The sequence below is a fragment of the Neopsephotus bourkii genome, unplaced genomic scaffold, assembly GCF_033783945.1.
Source record: "Neopsephotus bourkii isolate Nb327-2 ecotype Australia unplaced genomic scaffold, CSIRO-AGI_Nbou_v1 NB_518, whole genome shotgun sequence".
NCBI lineage: Eukaryota > Metazoa > Chordata > Aves > Psittaciformes > Psittacidae > Neopsephotus > Neopsephotus bourkii.
In genome coordinates this window covers 2,478,964-2,500,541 of record NW_026901019.1, presented here as the reverse complement: position 1 = coordinate 2,500,541, position 21,578 = coordinate 2,478,964, and the positions used below count along the sequence as shown (strand labels likewise).

The 21,578-nt window shown below is 41.8% G+C and overlaps 1 protein-coding gene across 4 annotated transcripts in view; it reads right to left on the bottom strand.

Moving 5' to 3' along the window:
- Positions 1-21,578, bottom strand: part of ALK (ALK receptor tyrosine kinase) — a 314,119-nt gene that overhangs the window by 24,926 nt on the left and 267,615 nt on the right. For 2 of the 4 annotated variants that reach the window (XM_061350549.1, XM_061350546.1), the window contains 6 exons: positions 11,241-11,403; positions 6,744-6,894; positions 4,164-4,295; positions 3,082-3,226; positions 1,935-2,117; positions 362-460 (listed from right to left, as the gene is read on the bottom strand). In XM_061350549.1, coding sequence (XP_061206533.1) covers positions 362-460; positions 1,935-2,117; positions 3,082-3,226; positions 4,164-4,295; positions 6,744-6,894; positions 11,241-11,403 — 873 coding nt within the window. Of the gene's footprint in view, positions 1-361; positions 461-1,934; positions 2,118-3,081; positions 3,227-4,163; positions 4,296-6,743; positions 6,895-11,240; positions 11,404-21,578 lie in introns of those variants that run through there. The other 2 variants (XM_061350547.1, XM_061350548.1) reach the window with 2 other exon arrangements.

Below are 21,578 nucleotides of genomic sequence, written 5' to 3'. Positions count from 1 at the left end.
TTTGCTGAGGGATGCTCTAAGGAATGGTTTTTGTCAGTGAAGAGTCACATGCTTTGTCTGTTTCTTTCCTGAATTACCTTAACTATTCAAGTTCTGTTACCACTTTCCTTGGCCAAAATTATTCTACAGGTTGGTAGACTATTGTTGGGAAGTGTTTTCTAGTAGCCTTGATGTTCTTTCTACCCAGCTTCTTCCTGCTACTTCTGTTTATTCTCCATTGGACTTTGTTATGTGATCTTTCTGCCCCTCACGCTCATTATGGCAGTAAGCTGTACCCAAAGGGTTGTAAAGTGCCCTACAGATGCAAACTATTCTTAATGTAAAAGAAACCCACTAGAAGACTTCAGACTAATATGAATACCTTTAAGTGCTGGGGTGTATAAAGTACCAATTGGATTAATAAAGGACACACCATCCTCCCCATCCATCTCTGGGTCATTGTCCACTGCAGCATTGCCACCTATGTCAAACCAGAAGTTACCTTAACAGATGGAGGCTCATTGGCACTGAAATACAGACAAGCATTTGAACATGCATGACTTCAGCATATTTAGGGAGACATCCAAATGAGAAAAGAGAATAAATTGAAGTATTTAACATATAGGAAATACTTAGCAAGTTATGGCATGAACCACTTGCCTTTTATCTCCAGAAATTTAATAGCAGCAGCTTGTGACAATCAAATTCTTAGCTCTGTTTTAGGCTGGCTATTGCAAACTAAGGCACAAACTTCTTCTTTAACCATTTGGATGCTATGAAACATGTAAGCTTTTCTTAAAATTAATGTAGCCAAAAGACTGGAAAACACCAGTCCTCTAGGGTCCAGTACCCTTGCTGATCCCTCTGTCAGCAGAGGGAATGAATAAGCTGACATCCTTCCTCTCCTTTGCACCCTGAAAGCAGGGTGGTCCACCAGGAGTGGACACTGAAGGAATTTATGAATTGCACTTTTGTGCTTGGGCATATAGAACATAGAGGGAGCAAAGTATGGGCAATACATATAAGATATTAGAAGCACAGTACGGGCCATGTATTTTGTACTACAAGCATGCAAAGATTCCCCCATCCCACCCAAAAATGAGTTTTCTCCTTTAACCATCTTCAATGAAACAAAGATTATGTTATATGAGGCAATATGCTGGAAAAAGAAGCATTACACAGTAACATTGGTATAAAACATGCACTTAATCATTTAAATTCATTACTTCTTCTCAGGATTTCTCGTCTATCATATACTAGATATAAGCTGTGGAGAACCACGGGTTAAGTAAGTCCACCACAGTGCAGATGGCTGGAAAATCTATGTGGCCCAGGAGATTAAGTGTTAGTAGAGATCTTGAATCTGGCCCACACCAGTTATAATCAACATAATGCCATCTGACAGCTGCCCTGAGACCTGCAGCACATGAAATTAGCTCCTTGTTGACTGAAGCCAACACCACCATTGTTATTAAGAGGGGTCCTGGCTGGCAGCCTGAGCCTCTACCCCCAGAGAAAACCTGCACAGGACCAAGGTTCACCCACAGCAGGGCAGGGTAGAAGAAGCTGCATCTCTCCCCAGGCATAAAGCCTGGCTGCCAGTCTCCAGGAACAAAGTCCTCAAACCCATGATGCTGGCAATGGGAGCACACAGCCTGTAGCTCCTCCTTCTTTCAGCACTATAAGCCCAAATAGAAGGTTCAAGAATCACAGCAGGATCTTGATGGCCCATTTTGCAGAGTGCAAAGCCAGAGTTACAGCTGAGGCACTGACATCTGACTATGTGCTCAAAGACTAAATGGCATACGTTCATCTAGTGCTAAAAAGGCAACACACAGACATACTAATACATAACAGTCAAATATGCTAGCTACAGGAGAATTATCTATCAGCATTTTGCTGATCATTATAACTAAAGGAGGGGAAGGAACACCTTGAACACGAAGCCACTTTACCTATATATCCTCCGCCTCCTCCACCTGAGGAGCACCCCCCTCCACCCCCTCCGAAACCCCCTCTTGTCTCCCACCCCCACTTCTTCATGGCCTGGGGGCAGGATCTTCCTCCAGTAGCACCTTCCAGCAAGGATTTTCCTGACCACAGGAAGGAAGTGTTATCATTCCAGCCACCTCCACCACCTGCAGTTAAGAGAAGAGAAAAGGCACGGGTAGGGGTTATTTTTGTGAAAGCAAAAGCAACCAACCAACCCAAACCAAAGCAACTAAACAAAAAAACCCCAAACCCACAAGCACTGCTGGTATCTGCAGAACAAACACTATGTCAAAGCACCTCAGCTGAAAGTAAGAATCTCATGCCTTGGTTAGAAGAGGAGATTGTGCTTGCTACACAGTGCTACATTGACCTTTCTGTAGGGTTTCTGACCACGTTCATCATCAGCACCTCTTTTCACCTGCCATACTGTCTTGGTTTCAGATAGGATAGAGTTAATTTTCTTCCATGACACAAACAAGGCCAAGTATTTTCTATGGAAAATGTATAAAGATATCCTTGTCTACTCCCCAACCACTTGTTTCTGGCTTACAGAGCCTTCCCCTTCTCTTTGCAAAAAGTACTTTTGAAAAAAACCTATGTCAGTTCTAAAGTGGAACAAAAGGAATTTAGTGAAAGGGATGTGAAAACATGTCCCAGTCCCGCTCTAAATATAATATACTCACCAGTGACTCACTTTTAGCTCTGCTGGTTGTTCAATCCAAGGTCTCTTCACAGAGACTTCTAGCCAGGGTGCAATTATGCTCTTTCTGCGTAAGTCAGGGAAACTGTGAGTATGTCTACACAGCACAAAACAGTGCAGGGATCAGGATGGCCATGAGAGGATAGCACTTCAAACTCCCACACCAAAAATCAAACAACTTTGCTTATGAGAGGCGCTACATTATTTTGGGAGAATGTTGCCATTGCTATGGCTATACCATCTCTGATGATTTAGGCCAAGTATCCTGCGCTGTGTTATATCCTATATGCATCTGTTATTCTTCCATGTTCCCCCTGAGAACTGTGTTTTTGCTTCACCTCCTTGTGAGGAGGAATCTGGAAGTATCACATATTCACAAAGGTTTTCTTAAAAAGAAGAAATTTCCTTACCTGCAGCTCCTGAATTTCCATTCAGCCCTGGAATAGAGGAATCATTCTCCAGCCTTTCTGGATGAAATGTGTCTGTTTTGGCCCTGTAGGCCCTGCCACCACCTCCTGCTGCAATTATCAAGGGGACCGGTTCTCCATTCTCCATCTTAACAAATTCAGAAACAAAGGAAGCGTTCAAATTGAGTGAAACACACAAATGGAAGTTCAACCCCATGGAAGTTACTGCATGTTGCACTACGCAGGCATCTAGGACCACTCAGCACTATGAATTACCATTGCATTATTTATGCACCCACATTCAAAAGATTAATGAACAGCACTAGTCCTCCTAAGCTCTGCAACAGAGAACAGTGGCATCAGCAGCTCTATGAATTGTACCTACAGTGTTGATGGCTCTTGGAAAGCTTGTAATGTTACTGTATGATGACTTTCATCAAATGAAACAGCTAAGAAATGCTGCTCTACACAGTGCAATATAGTTCTATAACCATAAAGTCTGCTAAACTGAAAACTGCGTAAGCATGCAGGGTTATGTAGAATTATGTAGAAGCTGAGGGATCTAAACACATTGTCAATGCCTGAAACTGGTGTTTGGAATGAGTACTCTCTCAACTAGTACATGACAGAAAAGATCAGCGGCCTCTAACTATAGGGTTGTGAACAGAAAACACACAGGCTATCTCAACTTTTGTTGTCATTGCATGGTACAGGCCAAATGTAGCTGAAATCTAATGTTCTACAATGATATATTTGAATAAAGTCACAAGGAATTTACTGTAGAACTATGCTTCAGCATCTCCATTTGCATTGAAAAAAAATAAACAATCCAGGTCCAACTATTATGTTTGCAAAAGAAATTCCAAGCCACTGAAGCAAATGTGGCCATGCTACTGCATACAGCTGTGAAAGGCCAACTCAGCTCTCTACACCTATCAACTGGAGATGAAGGATACCCCAAGCTCCCTTTGTGGACTCTTTCCCAGAGATGTAGATAGGGTTCTCAGAAACTTCAGGCTGTGATACCAGAGGCAAGTGTCAGGATGTGTTCATGTTGAAGACGCACAAGGACCGTGTTTCCATACCTTAAATATGTAAGTTGCACCTCCCCCTCCTCCACCTCCTCCTGCCCATTCATTGACACTTCTGTTCACACGTATCTCCTCTTCAATCACATTGTTCTCTCCAATGCAGACTTTCTGTATAACTTCATTAGTCTGCAAACAGAAGACCAAGTCTGAATTCTGGTAAGAAATCTCCATGCCCTTGTACACACAGAAGCCTTGTGGATCCTTCACAGTCCCAAGCCAATAAACTGTCCTCCAGTGAAAATACATAGCAGAAACAAATGAATGCTCTTCTAGAAGAATCTTGCTTTTTGATTCAACCATTGTCAGAAGAATTTGTTGCCATTTAAATTGAATTATTTTGAAGCAAGCTCAGTGCTGATAGCTATTACCATGTAAAACAGCTCCATAAACTTTTAACATACAGGATGTAGCAGAATTTACTGCAAATACTTCCTAGCGTAAACTATCTCTATTTCATAAGTGGCAGAAGGGAGTAACTCAGCAGATTATGTGACTTGCCCCATGTCACAAAGCAGCCAAATGGCAGAGATACAGAGAGAACCCAAGCTTCTTTACTTCTCTTCCAATGCCCAATTGGCTGGGGCCCGGCAGCCAGTGTGCACCTACCCAGAATATCAGGTGTATCAGTGGTTCACATAGATGTACCAGAGCTAGCTTTAGACAGCCATAGCATGGACAGTAGCAATGAGCTCAACACAGACTAGCCACCTAGACTTCCAGGCAAGTAGTGGTGTTTACCTGATATATGCTATAGCAGCATTTTTTCTATCATTACCAATGCTAGCCAGTTCAAAGCATAGCAAATAGGTGCAATCCCACCTTTGGTTGCAATGTTGACCTGATGTTAAAACAAATACCTCACTAATAAGTCACTATATTTCCTAGTTAGCATTTTTTCCCCTCCAACAATTAGCACCAAATGTAATGAACCTTCTGTACTAGGCAAATCACTGAATTCACTGTTTTCAAACAAAACATTTATAAGTACATCTGGACTATGACCTGTCTCTTCAATTTTAAATTGGAGCACTAAAGTGCACAACAAGCAAGACTCTACTCTGAGCATCTGCAGCTTGCAAACTTTGCTTCTAGCTTATTTTATATGCTTCATCTCAGTAACAGGTTCTTGTTATACACGCTGAACTCACTAAGCCAACAACACTTTAAGGGAAAAATGCACTAACAGTTGTCATAGTAGGATTGACTTTCTGCTTCCTTCTACTTCCAAGTATGTGTTTTCTTTTGGGAGAAGAGCTTGATAAAAGCATCCCCTAGTTACAGATTATTCTCTTGACCACAAAACGTGTCCTAGGTTGTGCCAGAGAATAAATAGCATCCATTTTGTGTGTGCAAACTTGCCTATGGAACTATATAATCCTCCTTTCCCTAGTTTTCCCTCTCTGTAATTGATTTGGGGCTGGGTAGGAATGATTAATAAAATGACAATGTCAATGACCCAAAGGAACCACTACATTACAATTAAATTAAAAAAATAATAATCCTTCATGGCAAAGACATAACTGATTACAATTCAATCTAGTAAAAGTCCCTTCTACAAGTCAATGCAATCTCTTTGCCTCAATGAAAGAATTGCATTAGCACTCAATAAATTCTCACTAAGATTACAGTGGCCTGCAATTTAATGAGTCCATATATTACACTGAGCTGGAATGTCCTAGTTACAGACATTAGATGGAAGCTTGAGCTAGGACATTTCTCATTTCAAAGAGGTTTCATGTTAATGGTTTGTTTGTAGATATGTATAATACTAGTTTTAACATTATTTACTTCAGCACCCGGCCTTGAGACCCCCTCTTTCTTGTCTGCGTCCTTCAACCTTCCCCTGCTGTAACAGACTGCTAAACTTTCATCTCTTGGATGCCAGCCACTAACAGCTGAGAAATGCACAGCATTTAAATGTCTAGCTCAGACCTGCAGGTGAAATTTCATCAGATAATGCCTAGTTCCCTCCATAAGAACCTCCCGTTCCCTCATCCTCCAAAGAATACTAAACGATTAATAGATGATTGTGCCTGCAAATGATGGAAGTTGCACCTTTCTGTCAAGGCATCTGCAGTAACAACTGGCTAGTAAGACAAAAATCAGGACTGACCAAGTGGTGACTAATGTCTCTCCCATTTCCACACAGAGAATAACCAAACAGGCCCTGTGAGGTGGGTGTCTCCAGAGCTGCAGAGTACTATGATAATAGCAGGGCTATGCTCAACAGCAGAGCAAAGACCAAGCACTGTGAAGTCAACCTTGAAGACTGATCTCTAGAGGAAAGGAAGGCCAGGTTGCCTTTTCCCTCAGAAAACCCACAGAGGTGCTCTGAGATATGTGTATCAGTCAGGAACCTGTAATGTATAAGGGGGCCTGAATGTTGAAGAGGAAGTGAGAACAGTGACATGGTACTTCATCTCTTCATACTCATGCCCTCCCAGTAAAACTGTAACTATCCCTTGAACCACATAACCTCAATCACCTCAAGGAGAACGATTTCCTCTGTAAAGAGGCAAAACTCCACAGATTCGTAGAAGGGATTAGGACAAAACAGAAAGGGCAATCACTTACACTAGGACAAGCATCTTCTCCTTGCTGTCCCACCAAGATATACAAAGTATCATCCTTTTGGAGGTCAAAAATTCCCAGTACAGACACGCCATGGGACCGGACCATGGTATTCTTCCCTCCTTTCCCACCAGCTGCTCCATATCCTGAGATGCTGCAGGAAAAGAAAACAAGAGTGTAGCAACTGAGTTGTCCCAGACAGATGGAAGGTACTCGAAGCACTTCTGGGCACTGAGTGTTTTGCACACCTGAACTGCACAGTGTCACAGAGCCATGCCCCGAAGACCTGACACTTGAAATAAATCCTAAACCCAAAGCTTGAAGACTGAGAATCTCTGCTCTATGTGAACCTATGAACTTAGGTAGCTATAAAACAGCTTCTTTCACATTGATTCCTGGACAAACACTCACTGAGGACAGAGTGAGCAAGTCCCTGTGGTTTCAAATTTAAACCATGAAACACATCCTGTTTCCCAAAATGCATACCCTTGAGAGGTTTGTAGCAAGGAAGAGAAAGAACAGAAGCAGAAGAACTGGTAAGTACAGCACATACGGCTGAAGTGAACATTAAGCACTAGATTGACAGGGGGAGATTTGAGAAAGCAGAAAGCTTAACTGGTCCTGGTAGCAGGAACCAGATGGGAAACAGCTCTCCTATTCCCAGACCAGAGGAATATAGAAGAGTAGATGGACATGACACTACCTGCAGTAAACAAGAAAGGCAAAAGCCTCCCAGCTAAACTCAGTCACCATGAACATCTTGTTTCCAGCAAAGGATGGCTAGGCTGCATATATAGACTGCTGCACTCTGGGACTTAAGATTCCGAGGTCCTAAAGATTTGTCTGTACCACTGTATTGCTCAGCTCCTCCTCTACCCCTTTCTAAGTATATAAAAAATTTGCAGCTTTTGTCAAAGGATGTCAAAGCACTTTATAATCACGATAAAACACACATCTCTGCCACAACAAAAGACAGAGTTACTCAACTTCCTGAGCAATTCAGTGGTGGGTACAAGCTCAACATAGATCTGAAATAAGTAGGTGATTCTCCACTGGCATTGGTAGCTTGCAGATATTTCCAATAGAGTAAGAGCAGAATTCAACCTGGAGCATATAAACAGTGACTGCTGGGCTGAAAACACAGTCTTCTCTAACCAGTTACAATATAGGTGCTCTGCTTTAACTCTTCCTTTCCTCTAGCACCAGGTTGGCCTTTGCCCAGCGCAGTCAAGTGCAAACAGGCTACAAGCAGAACAAACCAGCAGCACCCACCACACGTGAGCACCTGAACAGGTTGGGCAGCCAGCTCACTCTCAGCCAGCAACTTACCTTAGTGATTAGCATGAAGAACTCACCTTGTGATACTGCTCTGAAGCAGCCAGCATGTTCTGAAGTTGAAGCAACTATAGAGCATCAAGCGCTCCATAAAGCACATTAGATCCTCACAGTGTGACATGATTATGTTCATGCCACTGCTGATAACCAAAGCCATCATTCCTCAGTAAGGCTGCACTGGATCCAGCAGGAAAAGTGATGGACACATAGCACTGGGCTACTCTGAACAGATGCTGCATGAATCTGAAGGCTGAGTTGATTTGCTGTAGAATTCTGTAATGGCTAATGAGGTGCAATGTCAGGCACAGCAAGCTGGCAGGGCTAACTGGCTGCAAGTAGGGGCCATATTTTTCTGTGTATGAACAGATTTTGCATACCAGCAATGAGGTCAGGAGAAACCATTTTGGCCGCTGCACACAAATAAAACAAGGTAGATTCAGGTAACAGTCAGTCCTTATTCAAAATGGGTGTCACTATTTAACCAGATGGGTTATCTTGACTTCAAGTTTTAGCAGGATCCCTTTCCTTAGGCAAAACTTCCTTTCACAGAAGGAATTCATTTAACCATATTGGCCCTGAAGAGAGATTCAGACCACCCCAAGTAGCTATACTCAGAACACAGAATACCTTCCACTACCTTCCTCCTTTTCTTTTTCTATGATAGTTGTAGGAACTGAAAAAGAAAACTATCTTCAGGAAGAATCAGGATGAGCAGAGTGCATAGGCTGTGCAAACCAGGGCTGTAGAAATAAAACACCTCTAGGTAGACAAGTCATGGGAGACACTGGAGCTAGTTTTGAGGATATGAGAAAATCCAGTGCCTGGGCTGGTCACCTTAGGACATTTTTTTGCATTCCACTGTGCTGTGTTCCTGTGTTACCTTACAAGAAGAGACCACAGAAAAGAGAGGACAGTGGAAATAACAAACGGAGCACTCGGCAAAATGAACCAAACACTCTTACCTTAAAAATTGGAAGAATTTGGATAATAGACGGTAATGTGTAATGTATTACAGTTCACTTCTCTCATACTTAATCACAGGCCTAGCTATGGGATGGAAAGACATTCTGAATGCTTAGAAGGAAATCTGAAAAGAAAAATATTCTTTTATATTGACTAATTTTATTGTTACATGATGTGCAGCTCCTTGAGAGCAAACCAGATGATTTTGTCCGTATCAGCAGTGCAGCATAGAGGACTCAAGTCTTCAAATGAAGCCACTTACAGTGTTTGGCAAACCTTACTAGACAGTGGGATTTTCTGGGTGTGGTTAGTTTGTGCTAGTAGAGTTCTGCACAAAGTTGAGCTTTCTGTCTTTGCACTTCAATAACACATACCCTGCCTCCTGTCTACACAAACTCTATCCTTCTCATGCAATTACCAGGAGTGTAACTCACTGCTCTACATTACACAGTGTAAAACACACTGATACGGCATAACAACAAGTTTCTTAAGAGCCCAACAGCCAGCTGGAGGGTTTTATCTCAGGGTCAGCTATATTGGAGATGGCTATCAGGATAACTTAGAGCATCCAGAGTGCAGCAAGCCTGCAGGGGAGAGTTAAATACAAGCAGTGGGTCCAGACTCTGGAAAGCCCTAGAACTGATACTGCAACTTGACATTTTCCAAGGGCTGTGCTGTACTGGGGGACTCTGCTGCCCCTTCAGCAGCACAGAATCAGGAAGGTGTCAAGTTAATTTAAACTCACAATTTCCATCTTTCCCCAGGCTGTGAATTCTCTACCAGAGCCTTAAGAGGTGCAGAACAGAATGTCATCCATTTACGTATAGGTTACCAATGACATTATCCATCTATTAACTATACAGAACCTAAAAGTCTATTAAGTCATTTACAGGACTTAAATAGACAGGCTCTCCCTGCAGGACCTGTGGTTTGTATTGTGTAGCAAAAAATGAGCCTACAGTTGCACTGGAATTCTGGTTCTTCTTGGGCACTGTGATATTAAAAAAATGACAATGTTGTAGGTTTATTGCCTCTTCTCTTTTGGGCTATACTTTATAACCATATTTACTGAATGCTGGTCCTGAAAAATTCTGTTCACCTCAGGCAACTCATTTTTGATAGCTGAGTAAAATATCATTAATGCTTTTTTCATTACCATCAATCCTTGTGGTAATAGGCACTCAGGCAGATCTTGTGCCTACCCTAGTCCAGCCAGTTTCTCAAAACTGCAGTAGGCTTGTTAGAAGCTGACATCTATCCTCAATATTAATATTCTTTTTCAATAAAGAGAAAGAAAAGAAAGGTGCCAATAAGTTTTAACTGAAATTTGTTCAAAGCCTTCAGTGGAGTGTTCTACTTTGAAATCCATGATACCATCACTGGTTTCAATAGGGAATGTTGCATAAAAACCACACCACTAGTCAGTCATTGCTTCGAACAGACAGTTCTGCTTACAAACTGATGCATGTAATGGCTTGATGTTACCCTTCAGATACACTGAACTGATCTTTGATTTACTTCTTTCCCCACCAAGAGCAAAAAGGAAAAATGATTGGTAAAAATCGGGTTAAGGAGCATTGAACTGTATCTGATCATCTCCCTTTGAAAATAACTCCACAGAGGGATTTAAGCATTAGAATCCTCAGTACCACAGAGCCCAACATCTAGGCAGCTGGCTTCCGAAACCAATCCTACAACAGTGAGCCAGGCTTCAGGCTCAACTTATGCCTATATTCAGGAAAGTCAAGATGCTGAGCAGAGCTTGATGCAAGCCGTGCTGTAAAATATGCTGACACAGATTGTGCCTCCTATGCTAGGTGAAGAGTGGGAAAAACTCATGCTGACCCCAGAATTCAATGGATGGCATATAGGATATGCATGCCCCTTGGCCTGGGGAGGTCAAAACGTGTGATTTTCAGCTACTTCTAGAGCTCTCCTAACCTGTAACCATCTAGGCTAAAGATGCGTCTGCCTCAGATGGTCTCTTTCTTTTCCTCTCTCTTTCACCAACAAGTTTCATCTTTCAGACAACAAATCTGAGACTGGAAAGGTTGGAAATAACACGATCAAGGAGAAGTAAAACCCAAGCAGATCAAGGTAAATTCTGAATATAATACTTCATATATGCCTAGCGCATGTCTGCAGTTTGGATGTGTTTCAAACACGAAGATCTATCATGACATCCAGAGACGGTTCCCTTACCTGTATGTGTTGGTTGCTGGTACTCTCCAGATCTGAATGCCTTGGAGAATCCCTTCAGCTCCTACAATTACACTGAGGTTGGAGTTCCTGTAGGCATCGTTGCATTGGCTCTGTGTGGGGCCATAGGGTCCACTGGCACCACATGTTGTGAATAACCAGTGTTCTGAAATACGGACATGTACAAAGCATGACCCAAACATCCAAAGATCAAATAGCTGTTTTGCTCTTTATTCACTCTCTCGTCAGACCAAAGAAGAATCTGGACCATGAGGTTTTAGCAAGGACAAATAATCACACAATTCTTTTAAAAGGCTCAGTGCTGTGTATCTCAGTATTTGACAGCTTTTCATCCACAACCCCTGAAAACTACCCACAACTATGAACATAGCTTCACTTTTTCTAATACTCAAAAAGGCAAAGATCACCAAGTAGAGAAAAAATGCAACACAGAGCACCCAGTTTGGGGCTCTGCTCTCTGGGCTGTTAAATAGCACACTCATAACCTCAAGACTGGTGCATTTTAGACCCTTCAGTTTCTACAGACATTTGATTACTTAATTTATTTTATATGGGAAAGTAACTGTTAATTAGATAAAACCCTGTAAATACAACATCATCTCACTGATTAAAACATAATGGTAAATTAATTGTACTTTGAATAATTACTTGCTTACAAGAGATGCAAGTTAAGCTTGAGAAGGCAAAACACGTAACCAAGGCCTGTAAAACCAGCACTAGGCTCTGCATGCTCTGTGGGTGTAAATCAATGCCTCTTTATGGAACCCATTTTCACCATCTGGAAGTACTAGCCCTGTACAAATAGATTTCTAGAACAAAGCTTTGCTAATCTGTGCCTCAAAAATCTAATTTTTTAGTTTGAATACATGATGCTGAAAATGTTGTCCTTTGCCTTAAAGATTCATTATTAGGGCTGGCACAGCTGCAAGCCCACAATGCTCTTGTAAAACCAACCCTAACATGTTTGCTAGTATATCAGCAAATATTACACATGCAATCAAAACTAAGATCTGGATGGTAAATAAATGGACTAAGCATTTCTGGTGCATGTTACATGATTTATCACTCATTAACAAGCTAATATACATAGTCTAATGAGCTCTGTTAGCTAATTCTACTGCCATTTAAGACTTGAAAGACTTGAAATATATATAAAGAACATTATTTCTAAAGTTGGGCCAGCCAGCCCTCCTTATGGCTTTCTCGAAGGGCACCATTTTCCTCCCCAGCTTCAACTAATGTAACACAACACACACAGACTCTTCATCACTGGTACTAATTAGCTTAGAGCTTGATCTGCTTTTTGGAATTTGAAACTATTGCCTAAGCTGATCTGGTCTAGAAATGATGGTCTGCATGTGTCTGGATGAGTGGGGCCAGCAGTTCTACCATTACTGCTACTGGAGTGGTTCACCCAGCAGAGATACAAGGAAAGACACAAGTTTAGCCAGGCACAAGGTCTGAGTTCACTTTTCACAAACTAACACTGATATTGAGCTAAATTCCTTCTTATAAACAAGCGCAATGCATGAAATACATCAAATAATTTGGCAGGACTTTAAGAAACGAAGTGGCTGGGATTTCTGGGAAAAAAAACCAAAACCGAACACCCCCAAAACCAAACCCAAACCTCAAAATCAAAACAAACCAACCAAAAAACCCCAACCAAAACCAAACAGAAAAAAAACCAACAACAAACAAGCCACCCCCCCCCCAAACCCACACACACACAAAAACCAACCAAAAAAAAACCCCAAATCCAAACCAAACCCCAATCTTTGTAATAGTGCCTTTACTACTTCAAGAAGCAATGCAAAACTACTTTAGGAAAGCTTCTCAATCTAAGTACTGCTGAGAGAATAACTTCCTTCTTACTGCAAAATCTATGCCATTCCTCCTCAAAACTCCCCTGCTAGGGTCCTCTAGAGATTTTGCTACCATTACTTGTTTTATATGAATACTTACATACTTATCTTACTTATTTTTCCAATCCTTCTGCAATGGATGTCAGTATAAAGTCTTAAAACTATTAAACAGCAAATGGAAGAATTTCCTTCTCCTTTGATGCCCATGTACCCCTTGAAACCACAAGAACAACACGTAAGGGGGGAAAAGCACCTAAGAAAGCAAGGTCTAAAAGTTCCTAAAGCAAAATGCTTCACTAGCTGAGATATTGACAGTCTTGCACCAGAAGCTACTTATGTTTATTCTTAAAATAAAAAAACCCAACCTAAACCCAAAGCAAAATCTCACACAAAATGGAAGATGAGAGACACATTCTGTCAGCTATCAGAGTGATATAACATTTTAATATCCCAGTGGGCTAAGCCACCTGCACTGAAACATATGTTTAGTAAAGCAGGCAGGTAAGTGTGCTTGTTTGGAACAGTAAGAAGCCATTTGGATGTCTCCAGTGAAACATCAAACGTGTTCCCAAAGGCAGAAGCAGGTGACCTTCAAGGGGACAATAAGCCCAAAACATGAGAGAATCAAAATGGAAAACTGGAAGTGACAAAACCTAGGACAGACCACAGCACGTGCATACTGCTGCTATGGAGAAGTTTTACATTTCTGATTGACTCTCTTTAAATAAATCTTGTTCCTTACGTATCTGCTTACCTGGCTTTGGCAAAAGTATCTCTAGACTACCACACATGTAACACACGGCACAGTGGGACCTGAAACTGGCAGGTCCTGGCTCTCACTGGGTTCCAGGGACAGGGGATCAATGAACTACTCAATTTTTTGGCTGTTTCTAATGGCCCTTTGCTTCCTTAAAAGCCCAATGCTCTGGCAGAACAAAATGCTTGTGGAAGAAGAAAAATGTCCTCCTTCTGCAAACGTTATCTCTTCAGACTTTGAGCTGAAGTAACCACAACTTTTTTATTTTCTGCTTCTTGGACAGACTAGAGGGGGCTCACTTCCAGTGAAGAAGCAGTCTCAGAGTAAAAGCAAGAGAAAGTGCACCTAAGCTCTTGGGAGCTCGCTTTTAAAAGCATGATACTAATGGGAATGAAAACCACAGATATGTTATGTCAGGGACTATGATGTAAGGAACGTGGAGATGTCTGACCACAGGAGCTACTATCTCACATTTCAAAAGTAGTCCTACTGTAATCTTGTATATATTGTGGCATATACAAGATTATATGCAAAGCCTCCCAGGTTCTGCAGCTTCTGAGGTCAGTACTAGCAGGCATATTTACTTGCTCTGCTCAGGTAGATGGTAGACAGGAATAGGAGAAGACATACTTCAGAAACAGCAGAGCAGGGTAATCTTTGCAGGAGGAGGTCTGGCCCAAGCGAAGTATATGTGGAGACTGCACCTGATTTGAACTAGCAAGAATATCAGTAAAACCTTGAGCCAGGCTGCATGATCTCATCATTTGTCACTCCTGCACTGGCTTGCAAACAGTCCTTCTCTTGCTTATATGCACTTTGATATGCGATACTGAAAGCCAGTCCAACATGTAACAGCTTTGCTGGTAAATTAAATGGGACAGAACATGGCATATGAGTAAGTTGCCCCTCATTTCAATATAATTAGGACAGATGGGTCTTAGTTACAATTCTGGATACAGACTAAAAAACCTTGCACTTCCCTCCCTCTGCTCTCCTAAACATTCCACAAAGCCAACCCTCAATCTGCAGATGTAAGAGCAGCCGAAGATCTTAAACCGCTAACCCAGTAACAAAACACAGCACTGCCCATCTTAGATAAGCCACCCCAACTTTTATTTAACTAAAAATACCCATTCACTCCTTGTGAAGTATTGATTTTCTCCTGATTCTAGAAATGACTACAGCATGTCCCATGATCTCAAAGAGAGCGTTTCTACAGGTTGTCGCATGCCACAGCAGCTTACAGTAATTCAATCTGAACCATTCTTTTGCTCACCAAAGGCTAAAGCAGTAGCAGTGAATGAAAAATCCTTAAGCACAGATTTTTCACTGGTGCACAACTGTGGTCTGTCGCATACTGCAGAGCACCTTTCACTGGTGCACAACTGTGGTCTGTCGCATACTGCAGGCACCTCTTGCACACATGATGGGAAAAAGAAGCAGGACTCTCCCGTCTAAATCTTCCCAAACAACTAGTATTTTCATAAGTTTGCCCAACTTTACATGAGTTACAGATGTCCAGTTTCCAGAAATAGCTGAGCATTCCCATGATGAAAACTAGCAGGTAAGTAAATGTAAGGGCCCTACATATTCTGTCACTGGCAGTTGCAAAATGTTAACTGGGATTAGAAATTGGAAATTCCTGTTTAAGGTGGGGGAAAAAGAAAAGAAGTGGAGATTACACTGAAATTCAGAATTGGGGTACTTGTTTCAGTGAATAATTTATACACCAGTTCATTATTTTACAAGTGAGACACTGAGGTGCTGAAGAGGGTCTAGAAAAGGTCAAGGGAGCTGGTGAAGGGCCTGGAGCACAACCGGGATGAGGAACAGCTCAGTTACCTGGGGGGGGGTTAGTCTGGAGCAGAAAAGGCTCAGGAGGGACCTTACTGCTCTCTACAACTGCCTGAAAGGAGGATGGAGTCAGGAGGTGGCTGGTCTCTTCTTCCAAGGAACAAGTGACAGGACCAGAGGAAACAGCCTCAAGCTGCACCAGGGGAAGTTTAGACTGGATATTAGGAACAATTTCTTCCCTGAAAGGGTTGTCAGGCATTGGAACAGGCTGCTCAGGGCAGTGGTGGAATCACCATCCCTGGAGATAGTTAAAAGACCTGTAGATGTGTCACTGAAGGACATAGTTTAGGGGTGGATGTGGCAGTGCTGGTAAATAGCTGGATTTGATCTTACAGGTCTTTTCCAACCTGTTCAATTCTGTGATTCTATAATCCCCACTTTCACAAGAAACATGGCAGAGGAAGCATTTGGTCTCCTGCTTGTTCACCCACACACCTGCCCTCCTCAAGCTCCCTGGCAATCTCCCTAGCACATTTCTAAAGTCTCAGCAACAACATTGTGCAAGAAATGCCATTTTGGCTGTAATAGAACAGATTTTTTTTGTTGTTGTTGTTAATCTTTCTTCCAATTTTTCTTTTCCAAATCAGATTTCCTGATACATTTACACGTAAAGCCACTCACGCTCATTTTCTTTTGCACTGAAGAAATTCTGTTTTTCACACAGCTTGGCTAGCTATGTAAAATATACAGCAATCAAGGCACTGGACTGCAGCCACTGCAAGGGGAATGATGTTCTGCTCTTGGAAAACACAAAGAGCAAAACCCCACAAGACTTAAAATGACTAATTCATTTGAAGCGCTGATACTACTTGCAGCCCAGGGCAGCACTGCTGGCCAACAGCAACCAGCAACAACAAAAGAAAACAATGGAGCAAAGCCTAAAGCACATTTGTACTTCTAACATAGGAGGCAATTTCACTGGCACATATAGCACATAAACTCCGTACCACAAAACAGACATAGGCATTTTAGCTATTCCTCAAGGGCCTGAATATATTAACTGGAATTTGTTAAATTAAGCTGGTTTGAACCAAGGTTCAACGCTTTCCAAACCAAAACTGTACTGTGATTTGAGAAAATTACCAACCAAGCCACTACGGTACTTGCCTTATTATGGAATCTACAGTAATATGCTACTGAAATGCAACAATACTTATAAATAATGTATAGGCAGTTTGTGGGACTTGCTGCCACAACTTCTATTCAGGCCAAGAGGTTACTCCTACTTCCAAAAGAGTAAAAAAATACACTAATAAGGGCTATAAGGTCTCATGCTTCAGGGGCATAAGAACCCCCGTAGCTAAACTTCTGAAGGCAATTAATTGTTAGTTTATTTTACTTCTTCCTCTAAGGCAAATATCCTCAAAGTTGATGCCATGAACAAGCAGATCTCTTGCTTCATCTGTTTGTAAGAAACATTCACAAGCTCCCTCACAGTATTTGGCCAATATTGGAAATCAGATACAGTAAACTGCCCATCTAAATCTCCACTAACATTTGGCTGCTGTTAGCACCATGGTATGTGTAAAGGGATATGCCTTTTACTCAGTGCATGAGCAACCTCGGTTATGTATTATCAGTAACTCCAAAATTGATCTATGCTGCATGTCACAGTAAAAGGTCTGTCTGTAGGCAAAATATACTACAAGCACACCTAAGGAACATGTTCACTGATGTAAGGAAGGAAAAAAACTTTTAATTTTGCTTTGAGTTCTGTTGTTTAACATGTCCTGTGAGCAGCAGTTTAAGATCAATACCTTTTCCAGGATTAAGTTTGCCAGAGATTAATGGGGCAGGGGTTTGAAAGATGATGGCAAATGGCAGAACCAGGTTCTGCTCACAATGACAATGTGTCTATGGAATGATATTGATGGGATATAATACGATCATAGGAATTAGTAAGTCTTGCCAGCAATATCAGTACTGTTTACACAAGTGCAGCTAGACTAAGAGAAATCCAGCTTTTCAACTATTTATGGAGTTACTATTTCTACCTGTCTTTCTACTTTCTAAATGAGGGCACTAATGGAAGACTTGGACATGTTTTTCAGTTCAACCAGAAGAACATCTGCAGTGATGACAAGTGTATGCAGACTGACCCCAAGTATCATTTCAAAGAAATACTCAAAGCTTGAATCAGGCTTTAGGTTCATCTTCTGTGTCCATATAAAGGGAACACTACGAGGGTGACCTTGTAGGAAATTATCTGTGCTCAGTATAATAGGGCAAATGTATTGCTGACTTTGAACAGCAATGAGAACAGCTTGTTTCTTGCTACTTTCTGGAACCAGAAACTAAAAGAGCAGCATGAAGAAAACTAATTTCTTTTCTCTTTTATGTTTCACTTAAAGAGGTAGCAGGAGTCCTCCACAAAGGGTGCTCAGACATATACTAACTTTCTGCAATTTGTTTGCTCACAATTACAAAAGATAGTAGGAATGCATGTTAGATAACAAAGACCAAGTTGGGTGGAGGTGGCAAAATTATGCCAAAACCTTTCCAGAGATTTATAGCAGTTTCTGCACATTTTAAACTGCTATTAAGTATGGAGAGCTTTAAAATCTAGGTCTAAAATCTGTGAGTTGCCCCGTTTATTTCAATTGTATGATTAATTCTGGAGAACAGTTATTCCAATCCAACTTTGCTATGCTGTGATCTGTTTGCATGTTGATTTTCAGAATTGCACCTTTGCCATTTTCAATACTACAGAGAAAGCAAATGCAATAAAAAACTTCATGCCTACATAATCTGAGATCCCACCATCAGTCTCTGAACATTTTCTATCACTATTCAGGATGCTGGTTTTGGTGGGAGGTGGGCAATGAGCTGTTATTCACTGCGTTAACTGATGCTTAATACAAAAATACAATTCTGCAGATACCTTTATTGCATTACGCGAACAGTTCAGTTAGTATAATTGCACACAAAGAGCAACCAAATGTAATTTTCTTTTACTTAATACTCACTCCACTGTTCCTTTCAGCTCCTTCATCTGATTAACTAATGCCACCAGGAGTTCTTCCGAGAAACAACCACGTAAGTACTCAGAAGAGGACTCTCCCTCATGCGAAAGACAAAATATGTGCAACCGCTAAGTGTTGTGGGGAAGAGACTGGAGCTGAAGGAAAAGAGTAATATGGCTGGGATGAGAAAACAATTTTATGACAGTTTCTATGCAAGAAACCATGGTCACACAATGGCTGATGGATGTACAGATCAGAGGGGACAAGACAATGCAAGATTTGAGGGGAAAAAAAGGTTGAACATTTCACAACACACCATTTTTGTCCTGTGTACACTTGTTATCAGTGGGACAGGTGAGGAGCTGAAACATCAAAAGGGAGGTTATCCTCATGGTATTTGCAGCCCATTCAAAAGCACCAGAAATCTTTTAATTAAAGCTTGATTGCTGTGTGTCTTGTTATCTCCTTTCTCCTACTGAGAATCCTATTTTGTCTCCTCCAGTTTCCATGATAGTAATTTATTTACCTAGAGTTCCTCATTATTGCTCACGGTATCTTTGTATGCCTGAATTTCTCATACTTTAGCCTTGTCTATAAAAGGAAATTGCATTGGTTTGATATAAATTGGCTTTTTAATTGGTTGTTGAACTCCCTGTAGAGAGATGCTGTGGTTTGAGTGACTTTCAGTTTTACTTACACTAATACCTAATCAATTTAAAAACCAAGCTAAAGTAAACTTTGTTTATATCAAAATAAACAGCACACAGCCTTTTGTACAGACTTGGCCATTTCAATCCAAAATCCTAGTGCCACTAAAGTTGCTTCAATTTTCTAGTATACTCAGGCTTTCTTACAGTCTTTTTGCAGGTTCCTTCTAGAATCAAGCTTCATCTGCAACCTTTCAACAAGAAGGTTTCATTTTAGCAAATAACGTCATTCATTAATGGAAAAGGAAAGCATTTACATGCTCTGTGACCATCTACATAATGGTCACATTGCAGTGCAAGTAACTGTGATCTGAAACCTACGGGCATTTTTCTGTGTTGGGGCTGATCATCACCCAGGAACTTGGGAGAGGACCAACAACCACATTAATTGTAGCAATTTGGGGTCATCTTTGGATTTCCCGTGATATAAACGAAGTAGTACCTTTCTTTCAGATTGTAGTTCCTGCTCTGGAGGTTGAGCTGGCTTGAGGACTTACGGAGGGCATTTTATTATCCTGTTGTCTCTTCAGCTATAAGAACACAGTTCTTAGTTTTAATACGATTTCTTAAGAAGGAAATATTATAGCATGTGATCTATCACACAAGCCAAAGATCACATTAGCTGTAATTACTTTTGGCTGAGCTCTCACTGATCAATGCATTCTTTGGGACTTCAGGGTGGCACTGATGTTGTCGGTTCACTCACACAACAGTACATACGTGGCCATCAAAGTAATGGCTTTGACAGACTCAGCCTGAGGTTTCTTATATACATTCATCATCATCATCATCATCATCATCATGGCTTGACTTCGCGAACGAAGATTTGGGAAGGGCATTTACCCACGCTTACTACAGGCGCGCTGATGACTAAGAAGGCCAATGTGGGATAGGCAAATCCGGCTACAAAAAGCACAGCAGAAGGTCTCCTTGGGTGGAACAGGTGGGGCACGATTCTTCCTGTGTTGTCGTTTCTCCTCGAGACTAGTTCTTCGTGAACTCTCAAAGGAGTCAGCGGCATTATGTATGGTGTGCCTCCAAGTCTCCCGATTGGAGGCCAAGGTGGACCACTGATGGTAGTCAATATGGCCAAGGCTAAGGCATTGTTTCAGGGAGTCCTTGTATCTCTTCTTTGGGGCACCTCTCTTGCGGCTACCGGTGGCAAGTTCACCGTAAAACACGATCTTGGGGAGGCGGTGATCCTTCATTCTAGAGACGTGCCCTGCCCAGCGCAGCTGCAGTTTCAGCAATGTGGCCTCGATGCTGGTGACCCCTGCCTGTTCGAGGACAGTGACATTAGACACATAGTCAGTCCAATGGATGTTTAGAATTGTACGGAGGCAGCGCTGATGAAAGCGTTCCAGGAGTCGCAGGTGATGACGGTAGATGACCCATGATTCAGACCCATATAAAAGAGTAGACAATACAATGGCTCTGTAGACACTGATCTTTGTACTTTTCTTCAGGTGTTTATTGCACCAGACTCTTTTATGGAGTTTTCCAAAGGCTGTATATGCCTTTGCTATTCTGTTGTCTATCTCTTTGTCGATCGTGGCATCCGAGGAAATGATGCTTCCCAGATAGCTGAACTGCTGAACTGTCTTAAGCTCTGACTCGCCGATGGTAATATGGGGATGGCGATAATCTTCTTGGGGTGCAGGTTGGTAGAGAACTACTGTCTTCTTCAAGCTGACTTCCAGCCCAAAAACCTCAGCCGCCTCCGCAAAGCAAGATGTTAAACGCTGCAGAGCTGCTTCTGTGTGGGCGACAAGGGCGGCATCATCAGCAAAGAGCAGTTCACGGACAAGATGGTTTAGGGTCTTAGTGTGGGCCTTCAGTCGCCTTAGATTGAATAGGCTACCATCGGTACGATATCGAATATAAATGCCGTCTTGTTCGTCGAGGTCTGCTGTAGCCCTTTGGAGCATCATGCTGAAGAAGATTGTGAATAAGGTCGGTGCGAGAACGCAACCTTGTTTCACACCATTGGTTATTGGGAAAGGCTCAGAGAGTGCATCACCATACCTGACTTGGCCTTGCTGATCCTCATGTAACAGAATAATCATTTTCAGGAACTTGGGGGGACAACCTAATCGTTCTAAGATCAGCCACAAGCCTTTCCTGCTCACAGTGTCAAAGGCTTTGGTGAGGTCAACGAAAGTTACGTATAACCC